Source organism: Exserohilum turcica (genome assembly GCF_000359705.1).
Source record: "Exserohilum turcica Et28A unplaced genomic scaffold SETTUscaffold_11, whole genome shotgun sequence".
Classification (NCBI taxonomy): Eukaryota; Fungi; Ascomycota; class Dothideomycetes; order Pleosporales; family Pleosporaceae; genus Exserohilum; species Exserohilum turcicum.
In genome coordinates, this window is record NW_007359926.1 from 585,027 (window position 1) to 599,261 (window position 14,235).

General features: G+C 57.0%; 4 protein-coding genes across 4 annotated transcripts in view; 2 read left to right on the forward strand and 2 right to left on the reverse strand.

Annotated features, from left to right (window-relative positions):
* Nucleotides 1-662: 662 nt before the first annotated feature.
* SETTUDRAFT_145710 (uncharacterized protein) lies at nt 663-4,095 on the reverse strand (the record flags this gene model as incomplete). Its single annotated transcript, XM_008023862.1, has 4 exons — nt 3,944-4,095; nt 2,161-3,747; nt 883-1,210; nt 663-787 (listed from the first exon to the last, which is right to left on the reverse strand). Exons 1-4 carry the CDS (start codon nt 4,058-4,060, stop codon nt 663-665), a joined length of 2,157 nt encoding a protein of 718 aa, XP_008022053.1. The 5' UTR covers nt 4,061-4,095.
* A 951-nt stretch (nt 4,096-5,046) lies between these two features.
* SETTUDRAFT_167086 (uncharacterized protein) lies at nt 5,047-7,792 on the reverse strand. Its single transcript, XM_008023863.1, has 2 exons — nt 7,094-7,792; nt 5,047-7,031 (listed from the first exon to the last, which is right to left on the reverse strand). Exons 1-2 carry the CDS (start codon nt 7,521-7,523, stop codon nt 5,536-5,538), a joined length of 1,926 nt encoding a protein of 641 aa, XP_008022054.1. The 5' UTR covers nt 7,524-7,792; the 3' UTR covers nt 5,047-5,535.
* A 351-nt stretch (nt 7,793-8,143) lies between these two features.
* SETTUDRAFT_145716 (uncharacterized protein) lies at nt 8,144-9,660 on the forward strand (the record flags this gene model as incomplete). Its single annotated transcript, XM_008023864.1, has 6 exons — nt 8,144-8,185; nt 8,241-8,255; nt 8,317-8,521; nt 8,572-8,882; nt 8,938-8,943; nt 8,994-9,660. 6 exons carry the CDS (start codon nt 8,144-8,146, stop codon nt 9,576-9,578), a joined length of 1,164 nt encoding a protein of 387 aa, XP_008022055.1. The 3' UTR covers nt 9,579-9,660.
* A 3,905-nt stretch (nt 9,661-13,565) lies between these two features.
* Nucleotides 13,566-14,235, forward strand: part of SETTUDRAFT_167089 (uncharacterized protein) — a 3,841-nt gene continuing 3,171 nt past the window's right edge. The window contains exon 1 of the mRNA XM_008023865.1: nt 13,566-13,915. Coding sequence (XP_008022056.1) covers nt 13,733-13,915 — 183 coding nt within the window. The 5' untranslated portion in view covers nt 13,566-13,732. The remainder of the gene's footprint in view (nt 13,916-14,235) is intronic.

Below are 14,235 nucleotides of genomic sequence, written 5' to 3' on the forward strand. Positions count from 1 at the left end.
TCGGGGGGGGGGGGGGTTTCATATATACTTCGACTCGCGTGATCTGGTTCGGTGATGGACTTGGTTGCGAAAAGAAGAAGAAGAAGAAGAAGAAAAAAAATGTGTTACTTAGTGACAATGTTGTTATAGACGTGGGAATATTGGATTGGATTAGATTGAATTGGGTCATGGAATGATGAAAGACGACTCCCTCTCTGCTTTGCTTCTCTTTTTTCTTCCTTTCATTTTACTTGTTTCCACAAGTGCCAATAAAATCCACAATGCAATAGAGTACATCCTTGGTCCATATTTGTCCGTTTGCTCGTCCGTCTTGCCCTAACACATACAGGTCAACGAACAGGGATATGATTACCCCGCAAGTGGGGTGGTTCACACCTCAAAAGTGACAAGCAGAAGCAAAAAAAATTACGTTGAATCCTTTCTCAATTGGTATCATGGCGCTCTATGACAGTTAAGAAAAGAGGCCCGTCTAAATCCATACAGCCCATCCCATCGTGATGCCACACGTCTCCGCCTGTACAACCCCTTCAAACTCCCTTGCCATGGCACATGAGCTGTGGTCCGACCCGAAGCAGCGAAAGGTTGGTAGTGTGAATTGTGCGAAAAAGGCCGTGAGGTGGGGATGGGCATCGTGCTTGTCATAAAAAGACATAAAGGCACGTTTACTGCTCGGTCTGGAAGTAGTTGAGGAGGATGCTGCGCTCCTGGGACTCCTCACCCCAGTCCTTGACGACAACGCAAGAGCAGTTGACGACTTTGCGGGGGTTACCCTCACGGTCAATCTGGCCTGTTGCGTCTTGTGTTAGCAAAGCAAAATCTCGGAAAGTCCATGTTGATATTGGAACTGGCAAAAAGGAAAGAAAAGAAGAAGAAAAAACGTACAGAGACCAGCCCACTCGCCGAGCTGCTTGCCATCAGGGACCTTGATAAGAGGGATCTTGTGCTCCGAGCACAGGGCAACAACGAGCTTTTTGTATGCCTCTTCCTCGCAGGCCTCGTTGAGAACGCACATGTGCGCCTCACGGCGGTCGAGGGCCTTGGAGGCCTCGCGCAGACCACGGGCAAGTCCGTCGTGGATGAGGGCGAGCTTGAGAACGCCCTTGAGAGCCTCAAGCACGCTCATCTGGCCCTTGCCGCCAGATGCATCGGCAGAGACCTCGACCTCGGCGGCCGCGCTGACTTGGGACTTGGTGTCGTCTTCTCCGTCCGACTGTTGGGCTTCACGTCAGCGACATTTTTTCCATTGCATCTCCAGGCACAGGCATTGAGACACGGCGTGGAGGGGTGGTGGCGTACCATGATGTATGATTTGGATCTGTCGGGTGTTCCTCGAAGAGTTTGGTGGTGGTGATGGAGAGAAGTTCGCTAAAGTTCAGCGATTCGCCGGCCTGAAATTGGTCTGCTCGGTGTGGGAAGTGCCGATAAGCGAGGGGCTAGTGGAGATGGGCGCACGTGACGCCACTCTTGGGCGCAACAACTTGTGACTACGCCTATGCCTACAACGGAATTGCGCCGAGAGAAAGCAAAAATCTTAATATGCTTATCTCTAACGTACTACCTCGGAGCTCCGCGGTCAAGGGACACACGTTGCCACGCTAGCCAATGTCACAGAATACTACCGATTTGACATGTTTCACCAACAGCCACAACAGGAAGCGGAATGTGCATGATTAAAATCATTATCTGACTCCAACATTCTACCCCCTCAACAAGGCTTCTTTGCTTTTGCTTTGACCAGTCGTAGCCATGTTGCACCCCCCAACGAATCTCATCCTCCTCTGTGACCATTGCTAGTCTTGGACATCAGCCGTCCGTCTCTGTATATGACAAAACAAGAAAATACTGGCGGACCGCCACGTGGATATGCTCATAGATGTAGAGGGTTCCGAAACCGGAAAAAGAAAATATGAACCCCAATCGGACAAAAGATGCACGAGGCCAAGCACAGAAAAAGAAAGACAGCAGGTAATAACAATGAAACGAATCGCTGAACGCTATCAGCCCAGGTCTGCACCGAATATGTAGGTAAAGTCGAATGTGGGCCACCAAGCCTAGGCTGTGCGCCAAGAACGCCATACACACAAGGAAATATGTTTTTGAACGCAGTTGGTAGGGAAAAACGAACGAAACGGGTATGGGAGGTAATGAAAGTTACATGACAATGCAGCCACAGCCCTTCTTTTCCTTGGCATCCTCGATTGGCTCAGGAACCCGTGTGACCGGAGACCTGGATGGTGCGGGTGCGATAGGAGGGGCCATCTTGGGCGCAGGTGCATTGTCGGCAGTCTGAGGTATCGTGGGAGTTAGCCTGTAAGCACTTTGCTCCTGGGTTGGAGACTTGGGAGTGTTCGAGTCCACCTTTTCAAGCGGCGACGAGTCCTGCTTTGTGGGGCTTGCAAGGGGCCAGGTTTCTTCTTCCCGCGCCTTCTCGATAGCAATGGGGTCGAGGTTGGCCAGCTGTGAGAGGCGCTTGTTTGACAAGTCATCGTCGTTCAACAACCGGAAATCCTTGTCGTACATGGAACCAACTCGCCCCTCATTCTCCCATTGTTCTTGCTGCATTCGCTTCGCATGGGTTGGAATAATCTGCTGGTCTGGGGGCAGGCGGGGGTCTGGCTTGTACATGGATGCTATCCATGGAGCCTCGCCTTCTGGTCGGTGGGCAGTAGTAGGCCGCGTTACCATGCCGCCACTGGTGCCAGGACGCTTGTTAGGAGGTGAAGTTCCAGACGTGCGCGTCTTGGACTGCGTCTTTTGGACGCTGGTTTTTCGTGATGCTGCTGTGTTGGTCTTGCCCGCTGGTTTCTTCTGAGGAGACTTTTGGGGAGATTTGGGCGGCGACGAACTTTCAGCCGAAGTGTTGCGTCTGTGGATGCCGTTCGGCGGGGTTCTGTCGGAACCATCGTAGTCGTCAAGCAGCACTTGACTGCCTACACTGCCGCTGCGTACACGTGCACCCATTGTGGCAATGGTATCCCCATTGACGTTTGTGCTGTCTGCCCTGGATCTAGGAAGCGGCGCATCACGCTCTGCCACTGCAGTCGGAACAGGTATACCGCTAGTCTTGGGCAGTGGAATGCGAGACGTACTAGGCCTCACAGTGTGGTTACCTTTGGAAGCGGGCTGGGAGTCTGCAGAGTCGTCCTGAGATACCGGGCTTCCAGCCTGGGCACTGTCCACTGCATCCTCATCGGCAGCCGGTATGGTGGATATGCGCTTCTTGGGCTCCAAGCGCTCATCACCATTCTGCGTGCGTTCAGTCGATTCGGAATTTGTGCGGTCGCGTGCACGACGAGATGTGCTCTGCGAGCGGCTGTTGGACCTGCTCGTCCGCCCGACCCTGAAGCCAGCCTCCTCTAGCTCGCGAGTCTCAATTTCCTTGAGCTTGTCGCGGTGTATCCAGTTGTTCTCGTCGTACTCGGGGTCCGACTGGCCAGCCTTGGCCGACTTCTTCTTGGGCTTTCCATGGATGCTGGCGGGGCCTCTCTTGTTGTTGGTGTGCGTCTTGTAGTACTCCAGCACGCTGTCCTGGTCGGTGTTGGTAGCAATCATTTCCCCGCTCTTCTTCTTGTGCACTTCGGTGACGCGGTCGGGAGCCAGCTGTGAACGGGCCAAATCCTGCGATTCCCACGTGGGTGAGCGTACGGGCTTTGCAAAGCCACTGGACTGCGAGATCGAGGGCTGGTGGGCAGTGTGGGAGTAGGCGCCGTATTCGGCCGAGTAGGGCTCTTGGTCAAGTGACTCTCGCTGTGCAACACGTTAGCCAGCTAGCCCCATGCATCTTGACATCATCGGGGGAGAGCGTAGTCGTGGTATGGTCAAGTTGGCAGACTTGGCGAGGGTGAGACACCATGGGCGGGAGGCGCAGTAGTGCGTTTAGTCTGCGGTGCAGCGGGACGCCATGGCAGGCGAAGAGGGGAGAGCAAGCAGGTGGCATACGCACCAAGTGATTGACGGGAACAGCAAAGTCCCAGGATCCGCGGCCGCCGTGGGAGCTGCTGGGCGGCGTCAACTGCTGGGCGGGCGGAGCGGTTTGGCGAGAAGAAGCGAGAGCAGCCATAGAAGGCGGTGCAGGCAGTGGCAGGCGATCACCACGTGGAAGGGCCAGACGGCGTGTTTAGTGTTTGGGGGGGGGAAGGGCGTGAGGGCGGCAGGGGCGGCAGATGAGCGTCGGCCGCACCGAGAATGAGGCGGTGCGGTGTGGCCTGGAGTGCCTGGCGGGCGAGGAGGGCGAGGAGGGCGATGGTGGTTGTTGTTGACTCGGGGCGTGGATAAAGGAAGCAACTAATTATGGAGCAGCCGACGGCTACCAGCAGCAGGCCATGGGATGGGCGAGAAGGAGCAGCGACGTGGGAGTGGAGACGGTGTGTGGTTGGCAGCGAGGGAGGGGTGCTTTTGCAGTGCGCGTTGCGTTGCAGGCGGCTTCCCTGCTGGCACGCGGTCGTGTGGTCGTGCGGGTGATTGATTAGGTGCAAGGAAAATGTAATACGGGCGACAAGGCAAGGGATAAGGATGGGACAGGACAAGAGAAGAGGAGAGGAGAGAAGAGAAGGTAGCGATCGGAGACTTGGCGTCGCGTGCTCAGCGCCCCAGGAGCTGTAACAGGGTGGTGGAGGTGGTGATGATGGAGGAGGTGGTGGTGAGCGAGTCGCGATGACGGACGGGGTGAGGGCGCGCTTGGGCAGGCAGGGAGGGAGAGAAGGGAAGACAAGCGACCGACCGCCCGCACTTGAGACGGCCACGGCTGCTGTTGTGCGCGCCTGAGAGTGCCGGCGACGCTGCTCGGGCCTCGACTAATCTTCTTTGCCCCTCCCCTCCCTCTCCCCCCATCGACAAAAGCGGCTTGGGGTCGCCATGGGTCGGCCTCCTGGACAGCTGAATAGCCTGGCCAACAAGCAAAAACACGTTGCCGCCAACACTCACTCACTCACACGCACCCATGGCAGCCAGCCCCCCGTCCCCCAGGGCCGTCTTCGTCGCCATCGCCGCCGTCGCCGCCTCGTCGTGCTCATCCTCATCCACCCCCATCGCCACCCCCCTCGCCCACCGCCACCCATCATTATGCGCGACAAACGCATCCTCGGCGCATGAACGCCTTTGATTATGTCGCCTGGGTTGTGCACGCCCTCTGCCCAGTGCACAACTGTCTAGACAAGCTTCCGTCTCCCTGCGCCTTCCCCGTTCCTGGCAAGATAGTCCCCGGCAACGGCCCAGGGAGCCGCGCCCTCGACGGCGGGCCCGTTCTAGAGGCCGCCGTAGGGCTACAGAGTTTGGACGGCTGGCCGCCTCTAGTACCAGATGGGCGCCAGAGTGCACTTGTCGCTGTCAATCGCTCGTGACAAGCCTCTGCCTGTCTTAACATGCACATCCCGTCGCTCATAATGCATGCACACCCGTTGGCCAAACTCTGCGATTCGTGTCCAGCGCCCCGGGCGGGCGGCGGCGGCGCCCACGACAAATGCCACGCCCACGGCCACTGCGACTAACCACCTCAACAGCGCTCGACGCACGCAAATCTATACAAAACCACCGTGTCTACCACTTGAACGACTCATCGTGCCAGAACACGTCATGGCCCTTGTTCACCCACTCCTCAACGCTGCTCCTGAGATCGTCCGTCATCCTCTTCGGCCCGCAGCAAACCACCGCCGTTTTCATACCCTTGCCGAAGACCTCGTCTACCAGGCCCCTGAGATCCGGCCTGCCGCTCTTGACCACCATGCCCTTGCGCGGCTTCTGCATCTGCTCCTCCATGTCCAGCAGCTGTTCATTCTCCTGCAGCTCAATCGCCTCGCCTTCTCCCTCGTCGTCCGAGTCGACGGCAAAGCTGCCACCCGCACTGCCAGCCGCTCGCAGATTCGCTCCCGACGCCCGCGTTACATAGACTTGCACGCTGCTCGGCCCGTGCAGCAAGCCATTCCCGTTGCTATCCTCGTTCCCGTTCTCGTCCTCGTCCTCGTCACCCTGCCTGTTGCCAGCCACAGCGTTTGCCGCGAATGCCCACTGTGTCTCGGCCAGCTTCTGCACTGCCCATATGCACCGCACCTGACTGCCCGCTGGCGCATCGTCTGACTGCTCAACAAGACTGCGGTAGATGGGCATAATGAACGTGGCGCCAACGCCACCAGCCACCAAAAGCACTCTGTCATAATCCAGCAAATCAGGTAGCCGGGCGGATGCCCCATACGGTCCTTCGAGCGACAGTGGTAATATCGGAATGTCCCCGCCCGCTGTTGGCAGCATTGGCACGCTGCTGCTACTCCCCTGTCCCAGTGATCGTGCAAGCTCGCCAAGATACTTTGTGTTGCCTTTGAGTGTTCTCGCAACCAGGAGCAATTCCTTGTCTTGTGCCGGCAGAGACGCCACGGTAAAGGGATTCGTCTTGTTGATCGTGAGCCATTGACTGTACCATGTGGGCTCTTTGCCTTTGCCCCTTGGCCGGCTCAGGTACACATGCTGCCCCGGCTTCCAGCTAAGAGCGGCACTATCCGCTGGTAGAGGAATACGAACTTGGACCAGGTTAGTGCCGGGAAGCAGCTTGAGAGTGCCCTGGTATGTCTTGAGACGCACAGCGCGGAAGATTAAATGCAGCGCCTCGATGACAATGACCTCGTACACGTAGACGCGGATATGCGACACGTGCAGGAACAAGGGCACAATGATAAAGTTGGCAATGGCAATGTGTGAAATATAAAAGACGCGGTAGTTTCTTCGCCGGATGAATCCCAGGGCAGTGGTGCTGATGGCAGAGAAAAGGATGAGGCTGACCACGCCCCAGATGACGTCCCAGTCCTTGATGCGCTTTGCAAGCAGGCCGGATAGGATGAAGAAGTTGAGGTAAAAGGCCGCGTGCAGCACGAATAAAAAGAAGATGATGCGTCCCAGGATCTGATGCGAAGATTTGATCTGTTCATGGGACAGTCGTGTCAGGTACTGGACCGGGCTGTAGGGTGCTCGCATAGCCAGGAGGTAGTGGATTGGCATCTGGGATGCGCCAATTTGCCCGAAGCGCTTGGTCAAATGAAGGTAATCTATCAAGGGTCAGTCATGCGAGCAGATGAGGTCGGTCCATGGGCAGATGACAAACACATACCTTTTCCCGTGTTGGCAACACACAGGTACAGCAGCCACAATGTCCAGAGAGCAGCCCCCAGCCATTCTCCCCTGGTGCCCCAGTTCCAGCCTCTGATGACATCTTTCTGCATCCACCACTTGGCCTTGGCGCACCCGCCGTGCATGCGTCTCAGCCATGCCAGCCTGTTCTTGTGCTCCTTTGTGAACGAGGGCGACTTGGGCTGTTCATACCGCATCCCGCTCCTCATGACCCACGAAAGCGCGAAGCCGACCTGGAACAGCGAGAGGATGACCAAGACGGACCATTCGGCAGCAAAGCCATACCAGTCGAGATACTCGCGCCGCTGGTGCAGCTGCTCGGTGCTGAGAGTTTGAAAGTAGTACCCGAGGCCCCAGTACCGGCCCGTGTCGACCTCGTGGTGGCCCTCGTGGCGTGCGAAGAGATGCATGGCGACGTGGCTGTTATCAAAGCAAGCATGCAGTTGCTATTCACCCCCCTCTTGTATGCTCTCTCCAGGTAGCTCCAAATGATGGGCGGAAGTCCCGGCTGGACGATTGCTCTCTGGCGAACAAGGCCGGTGTTGAGCACAAGTCCAAGGAATGGCGGCAAGGCGTTGTCCCCTGGTGGTGCGCACTGCAGCTGTCGTATACGTGTCACGGTCACAAGTCGGTGTCGTTGAAGGGCAGCCCTGGGGGATCAGACGCAGGGCCGACGGCGCCAAACTGCGATAGGTGGGCCAGTCGAAACGTGCTCAACGCGACCAGCCGCCGCTCTCTGTCTTTCTCTTTATACTAGGCGCTCCCTTGCGGGGTCTTTTTGGGGCTGCAAACCTTGTCAAAGTCCAGATCTCGCGTTGCACCACCAAGGTTTCCGGACTCGGCTCGAAGCGCGCACACCGATGTCCTAGGGCGAGGCGACTGCCCACGGACCCGCGCTGTGCCTATCAGCTCGACGCGGCTGGGGGGCAACCCTGACCCCACCAACCGCCGCCAGCCATGCATGCGCCCCTCGTCGTGGTGATGCGCGTCATGGCGGTACACATACGCTGTCTCCCAAACGCAATATACAATGTCCCTTGCCGCTCCCAAGACGCCAATCTGGCTCGACTGCGTGTGTACCTGCTTGCGTCTCCTGCCGATCCCCTACTGACCTGTTGCCCGCCAAGGATACCGGCCACGATGTGCGTTGAGTGCTTGTGAACCTCCCCGCCGCCGCTCAGTGCTCACCACCACGCTACCCAGGATGCCTACGCTCTCCTTGTCTGCGGCCACGATCCCCGAGTCGAGCTGCTGGGTGCAAGCACTGTCCATGGGAATGCTGCCCTCGACCAGACGACATACAACACCCGCGCGATCCTCGAGGCCATTGGCAGGCGCGACGTCAAGGTCTACGCGGGCGCAGCGAAACCCATTGCGCGCGATGCCGTACATGCAGCCGATATCCACGGTACCGAGGCGACGCCATAGGATGCAGCGAATACCGACTGATGTGCGCAGGCGAGTCCGGGTTGGACGGAGTGACGTTGCTTCCGGTGCCAGTCGAGCACGCGGCGACCGATGTCGACCACGTCGAAGCCATGCACCGGGCGCTCATGGCGACGCCGCCAAACACGGCGTGGCTCGTGTCCACAGGCACCCTGACTAACATTGCCCTGGCGTTCCAGAAGTATCCCGACCTCGCAGCCCACATCAAGGGGCTCAGCATCATGGGCGGCGCTGTCGGCGGAGGCTTCACAGATGCGCCCATGGGTACGGTACAGGGCGAGGGCGAGCGGTTTGGCAACTGGACACCCTATGCCGAGTTTAATGTATGTTTGCCATGTGGAAAATTGTATATGAAAAGTATGACTAACTCGACAACAGGTCTACGTATGCATTGCCGTGCTCGACGTGCTGCAATCGATACTAATCACGTGCAGTGTGACCCCGAGGCCTCGCACTTCATCTTCTCGCACCCAGTCCTGCGCCCCAAGACGACCCTCATCCCGCTTGACCTGACCCACCAGGTCCTGGGTACCAACAAGGTGCGCAAGATGCTGCTGTACGGGCAAGCTGCGAGCGAAGCATCGGATTCCAAAGACGACTTTACGCCTACGCCCTTGCGCGCGCTCTTCACACAGGTCATGTCGTTTTTCGCCGGCACCTACGCCGACGTCTTCTCCATCACCCAAGGCCCGCCCTTGCACGACCCGCTCGCCGTCGTCGCCGCCTACCTCCCCGAGATATTCGACGACCACGGCGGCGAGCGCTTCACCATCGATATAGTCACCACGGGCATCCACTCACCCGACAAAACGCTAGTCGGCGAGCTCGGCCGCACAAAAGTAACCAAACTCCCCTCGGGCGAGCCCGGCTGCAGGATACCGCGTAGCGTGGACCTCGACGCCTTTTGGCGCATCATGGAGAGCGCGTTGCAGCGTGCTGATGCTGTGAGTCCTTTGCCCAAGGTTTCCCTGCTAGACTTGGAACGCGAGGGCGTGTTTGATGGCGTCGGTAGGTTGTAACGTGGGATGTCGGTGGTAGCGGCTGGCAAAAGAAGACTAAGACTAGAATAGAACTGTGTGGTTAGTAGTGCTTCAACTTAATCAAGAGTGCATGGTTTACAGTTGAGTCTTGTAGAATCCATCTCTTTCTTTTCTTTTCTCGTTCATTCATTGATCTATTCGTTCGTTTATTCACCCCACATTATCAATGTACACATATCCCCTAGTCAGTATTCTTCTCCATCTCTCTCTCCCCATTTTTCCCCCCATCTTCCCATTTCTTCACCTGACACACTCTGTTTCATCATCTGCTCCCCTCTCTCCCCCTTCATACACATACACACACATACACATACCTATTTACTCTATTCTAACACATTTATCCCCCTTGTCTTCCCCTTTATCTCTTTTAGGGTTCTACACTGAAAACCATAGACTCTCTTTTTTTTAGCTGAACAACAAAGTCGTCATGTATGTATGTGTTTTTGAGTCGGGAATAACCATAGCAAATGTTGTGGCTTTTCTTTTCTTCTCGGTTTTCAGGTACTTGGGGGGGGGGGTTTGGTTGTGCAAGGGTGGAATATTGGGTGCTGAGAGAAGGGAGAGAGAAGGTAGAGAGAGGGAAAGGAAGAACGCGGGTAATGCATGGGAACTGATAGATAGCATCACCATGACTACCATGACTACCATGACTACCATGACTACCATGACTACCACCACCACTGCTGCTCTGACTATCCAACTATCTATCTATCCATCCATCTATCCCATCTACCCAATCGATCCTCCATCGCCAGACTAGTCCTAATTTCATTTCCCTTCATTCATCTTGATTTGCACTTCATTTCGCCTTCTAATCTGCGTATATCAAACTCCCCCCCCTTGTAGACCTGAAAAAAAAATCTTTTTTTTTCGCCCAAATTAAACAAGGTAGATTAACTGGGTGAGTGAGTATACATGCATCCATGACCGTATTGATCCAGACGGAGATACACAAGCAAGTAAGCAAGTAAGCAAGTAAGCAAGTAAGCAAGTAAGCAAGTAAGCAAGTAAGCAAGCAAGCAAGCAAGCAAATAAGCCAAGGAGCCAAAATAAAATCAAACATCAGAAATAAATAAGAGTGTCATATTATTACATACATACATGCTCATCCACATGGTGGTTGTGGTTGCATGCTTGTCATGTGGTAAGCAGTAAGTAGTGCTAGTAAGTATAGTAAGTAAGATTATCACATGTAATGTACAAGTACCAGCATATCAAGCAACGAATCCAACTAGTGTACCTAGGGGAGAAGAGAAAAAAAAGGGCGTACGTGTAGGGTATTACTTACCTGGTTACTTGGATAAGACCAGGAACATGGAAGTTGGAGGTGCGGGCTTGGCGTTAAGGGGAGGGAGGGGGGGATGTGTGATATAATTATACCTAGCCAAGTGTGTGTGTACATATGGGTATGGGGTCTGTGTGTGTATGTATGTACGTGTGACTACGGATTAATCACCCATCGACCTCATGTCATTTCTCGTGTAGCACAGTCGAAGAAAGGTCATTTGGTACAAACGAATCTCAAGTTTAGTTTTTTTTTTCGTTCAAAGTGTATGTGATGGAACAAGACGGAGAGAGACCGGGAAACACGGTAAGTCATTACTTCAGGGGCAATCTAAAAATAAACATGCAGTTATCTTTTTTGTTTCGGGGTTAATGCCGCTGTCGAGCAACAAAGTGTGTACGTACGTACGTACTACGTACGTAGTCACACATCCCTGAGGAACGAATGGATCGTGAAACCGGCAGTTTTGACTGCAGAAACTGGTAGCGAGCGCGGCGGTAGCTGATTGTCTGCACAGCCGCATATGTCTGAGTGAGTAGCCTATCTGACAGTAAGCAAGGGGACGGTAGTAACTTCTGCTACCAAGTCGCGATTGCTATGGCATTATGGCGTTTTGGAAGAGCAAGCCATGGGAAAAACAAGGTGGGTTCCAAAAACCAACGCGTCGAGTACTTTTAAACACGGTCTGGCTCGTTAGCTGTGTCACAGACCGGAGGGCTCCACACGTGGCTCCACCAAGTGGGAAGGGCTCCTTTTTTTCTCTTGTAATGTAGACGTTGCTCGGGTAGGTACATTTGCGCGCACATGCGTGCAGCTTGGCAAATGAGGGCGCGTCCAAGTCCCGCTCTTGGTGTCCAAGAAATTCCGCAATCAGGCCCAAGACATGCAACCAAGGTGGGCAGGCCTTTGCGTGTCCATGGCGCTCGTCATTGTGCCGTACGCGACGTCGTGTGCATGTGGCGGTGCCACTTGACCTACGAAGGTGGCTGAATTGCTCAACAAGATGTGTCATGTGCGTCGGTCCAGCGGCGTTCCGGCCAGCCGGTTGAGACGGGGAAGATGACAGTGGCTTCTATGCATGTGTGCATTACAGTTTGCTTCGTCGTGGTGTGTGCGGTGCAACCCTTGGCCGTAGCGGCGCGATCAGCACCTACCACGACTACTTGAGTACAGTACTGTTGCTCATTTGACGGCGAGGGGGAAAAATGGCTCCTCCTCCGACTGGCAGTCGAGGTTGCACTCGAAATTGCCGTCCATCTAAATGGGAAGGTTGGTAAGCTGGGCTCAACAGGTTGATTGAGGGGAGGGGCCCGCGAGTGATGTCGCGGCGTTAGCCTGACCTCCATGAGACGCGGCTAGCAAAAAGCTGGCAAAAGCCGGCACAGCCATAATGCCAATGCCCTCAATTTTTCTGGGCACTCTTGGCTGGAACAGTCGCCAAGTGGCGAGCGGAATCCCGCTCGCAGCTTAGCGATGGATGGCCCCCTAGGGGGGGGGAGGCAGCTATCGACAGGTGCATCTTGGGCAGTGTTGGCTGGCCAAGTGCGTGAAACGGTTCCTCCATCGGACTATGAGGCGCATGAAGGTGCTAGATTGGGCGCGTGGGCGATCGACGTCAGCTGAGGCCGCAGACAGAGGCAACGTAAGTTTGACGTGAAATTGGGTCAAACACAGGGACAGGCAACGGGAGTCGACCTGCGGCAGCCGGACAAAGGTTAGTTGTTGCTAGCGAGCCACCGTCGTCGAGGGGCTGCCTGGGGGGGATGGCGTCGTTTCGCGGGGGCGGGCGCGACCACGACGGTGGGAGGATAGCGTGCGGTGCAGGCAGAGGGACACGGCGAGGGCGAGGTCGGGGGCGGGCGGGTGTCAATGTCAATGTCGGGGTGGGCAAGCTGGTGGTGGTGGTGGAGCAGGTTGCGGGCAGGAAGCATGGCATGGCCGTTGATGGGGGGGGAGAGGGGGGAGGGGGGCAGCTGGGAGCCTGGCGGCGGCGCCCCGGCCGCGTTTGTATAGAAGAGGATGGCGGGGCAGGCAGGCTGGCAGGCTGGCAGGCAGGCAGCATTGGCGGCTAGAGTTGCCACTGCGCGTGCATGCAGCCCTCTGGCGCCGGACAAGAGACTCCGCCAGGCCCAAGAAACTCCGCTTTTCCTGGGCGAGGAGCAAGGGCGAGGGGGGGCCGGCCGAGCGGGCGGTGGTGGCGATGGTGTGCGCGTGGGCGAGCATGGGCGGGCTGGGCGTGCGTGTATGTGTGTGTGTGTGTGTGTGTGCAGCAGTGAAGGCGTGCCTCTCTGTGTGGGTGCGTGTGCGCGGGCGTGCGTGTGTGTGCGGTATACATGGCCCTGTGTGAGGGGGGTGGGCGTGAGTGCGGCGGAAGGGCCGGACACAGGCAAGGGCGCGGTGGCTGCTGCGGGCTCTCGGCGTAGCAGGCGGCCATGGATGCGCGCAGCACCAGCCGATTCGCTGGTGCGCGCTTTTTTGCATGCGCCCGGCTGATTAGGCCAAGGCGCCAGCGCCCCCTAGCGCGGCAATCTAAAACTTGGCTCCAAGAAAATTGGCAGGCGCAGGCTGGCCAGCTCCGCTCCGGGCACTGCCCAGTCCCCTACATCAGACGCGCAGCGCCCCCCCGCGAAGTCGACTTTGGCTCGGCGCTCTTCCCTCTGCTCTTATTCACCTCCCCCCAAGCACGCCCTTCTCCACACGCCAGCCTTTGGTCAAGACTCGCTCGGCCTTATTAGTGCTGCCCTCTGCTGGCCCTCAGTGTGCCCTCCCCCCCCAAAGCCCTCTCTGTCACGCCACGCCACCCCGACAACACTCGACTTCGCCCGTCCTCTCCACGCCTCTGCCAAGTATGAGCGAGGTGCAAAACCCCGTCCCAGCGGCGGCCTCGACGCCCCAGCAGCAGCCCCAGGGCACGCCCATCCAGCAGAATGCTCCCACGCCTGCCTCTGTCGCCGGCGCCGGCGCCGGCGACCAGCTCGTCTGCCAGTGGCAGAACTGCGGCGACCGCCTGCCCTCTGCCGAGCAGCTCTATGTAAGTCGCACCGCCTGCCCGCCCGCCTGCCCCCGCGTGCGCTGACCCGCGAGCAGGACCACGTCTGTGAGCGCCATGTTGGCCGCAAGAGCACAAACAACCTCAACCTGACGTGCCAGTGGGGTAACTGCCGCACCACGACGGTCAAGCGCGACCACATCACTTCGCACATCCGCGTTCACGTGCCCCTCAAGCCGCACAAGTGCGACTTCTGCGGCAAGGCCTTCAAGCGCCCCCAGGATCTCAAGAAGCACGTCAAGACGCACGCCGACGACTCTGTTCTGCTGCGCTCGCCAGAGCCCAACCGCGGCGGCGCCCAC